The sequence below is a fragment of the Mesitornis unicolor genome, unplaced genomic scaffold (genome assembly GCF_000695765.1).
Source record: "Mesitornis unicolor isolate BGI_N332 unplaced genomic scaffold, ASM69576v1 scaffold34108, whole genome shotgun sequence".
NCBI lineage: Eukaryota > Metazoa > Chordata > Aves > Mesitornithiformes > Mesitornithidae > Mesitornis > Mesitornis unicolor.
The window spans coordinates 2,269-3,266 of record NW_010204444.1 but is presented as its reverse complement, the minus strand read 5'-3'; the positions used below and the strand labels follow the sequence as shown (position 1 = coordinate 3,266).

Genomic DNA, 998 nt, shown 5'->3' with positions numbered 1-998 from the left:
ACTGTGCTCAGCCCCACACTGTGCTCACATGATCAAACCCTTTCCTGTCCTCCTGAAACGCCCAGGGCCGGTGGTGTTGGGTGTCCCTGGAGCCACCATCCCCTCTCCTGTCCCTGCCTGAGGTTTCACAGCCCCTCTTGGTGCCAGACAGGGACCTCGGCCCCACTCCTACACGTGCGCCTGATGGCTCCCTCCCCTCTGCTCTCCAGGCCGGTTTCGTGCCGATAACTTGAACAAGCTGAAGAACCTGTGCAGCAAAACCATCGGGGACAAGATGAAGGTGAGGGGAAGGCAGGCGTCCCTGGTGGGACATCACTGACTGGTGGCATTGCCCCCAGGTCTCTGCTTTCCAGGCCTCTTCCTGGCACCATCGAGGAGTATTTTTGCCCCAAAGCTTTACTCTTTAACCCCTCTGCCGTTTCCTTACAGAAGAAGGAGCCGGTGGGGACAGACGAGTCAGTACCGGAGAGCGCACAGAACCTCGACGAGCTCACGGCCGACGTCCTGGGGGTGAGCCAGGCCCCCTCCGTGCTGCACCACCAGCCCACCCAGTCTGTCCACAGCTTCCCCTGTAACTCCCCAAGTTGGCGGCGCAAGGTGCCCCAGCCCTAAGCAAGTGGAGGCTGCTTGATCCCTCTGGAGGAGGCTCCTTATTTCCCCCAGTCCCACACCAGTAGCAACCAGTTCTGGCCCAGTATCCTCCATGTAAAGCCCATTTCAGCCCCGCTCCGTGGCCGCTCACCAGCACAGGGCTCATCCTGTGCTTCCCTGGGGGATCTGAGCAGCCCCAGCCATGACGTGTGCTCTGCAGGTCCCTTCCTCCCTGCCCGCTCCCCGTCCCGGTTCGTTAACTGCGGTGTTTAACGAGCGTGGCGCTGGCTGTGGGAGCTGACAGCTCCCCCTTGTCTCTGCTGGGCGCTGTGTGACACCAAAGGGGCCCTTGTGGGGCCTCGCTTGTGTCACCCCTTTGTCCTCAGGAGCTGTTTGACACATTCAGC

General features: G+C 61.2%; 1 protein-coding gene across 1 annotated transcript in view; it reads left to right on the top strand.

Moving 5' to 3' along the window:
- Positions 1 to 209: 209 nt before the first annotated feature.
- LOC104545838 (serine--tRNA ligase, cytoplasmic-like) overlaps positions 210 to 998 on the top strand; it is a gene marked incomplete at both ends in the record, with an annotated part of 2,939 nt that continues 2,150 nt past the window's right edge. Inside the window, 2 exons of the mRNA XM_010191067.1 lie at positions 210 to 280; positions 430 to 510. Coding sequence (XP_010189369.1) covers positions 210 to 280; positions 430 to 510 — 152 coding nt within the window. The remainder of the gene's footprint in view (positions 281 to 429; positions 511 to 998) is intronic.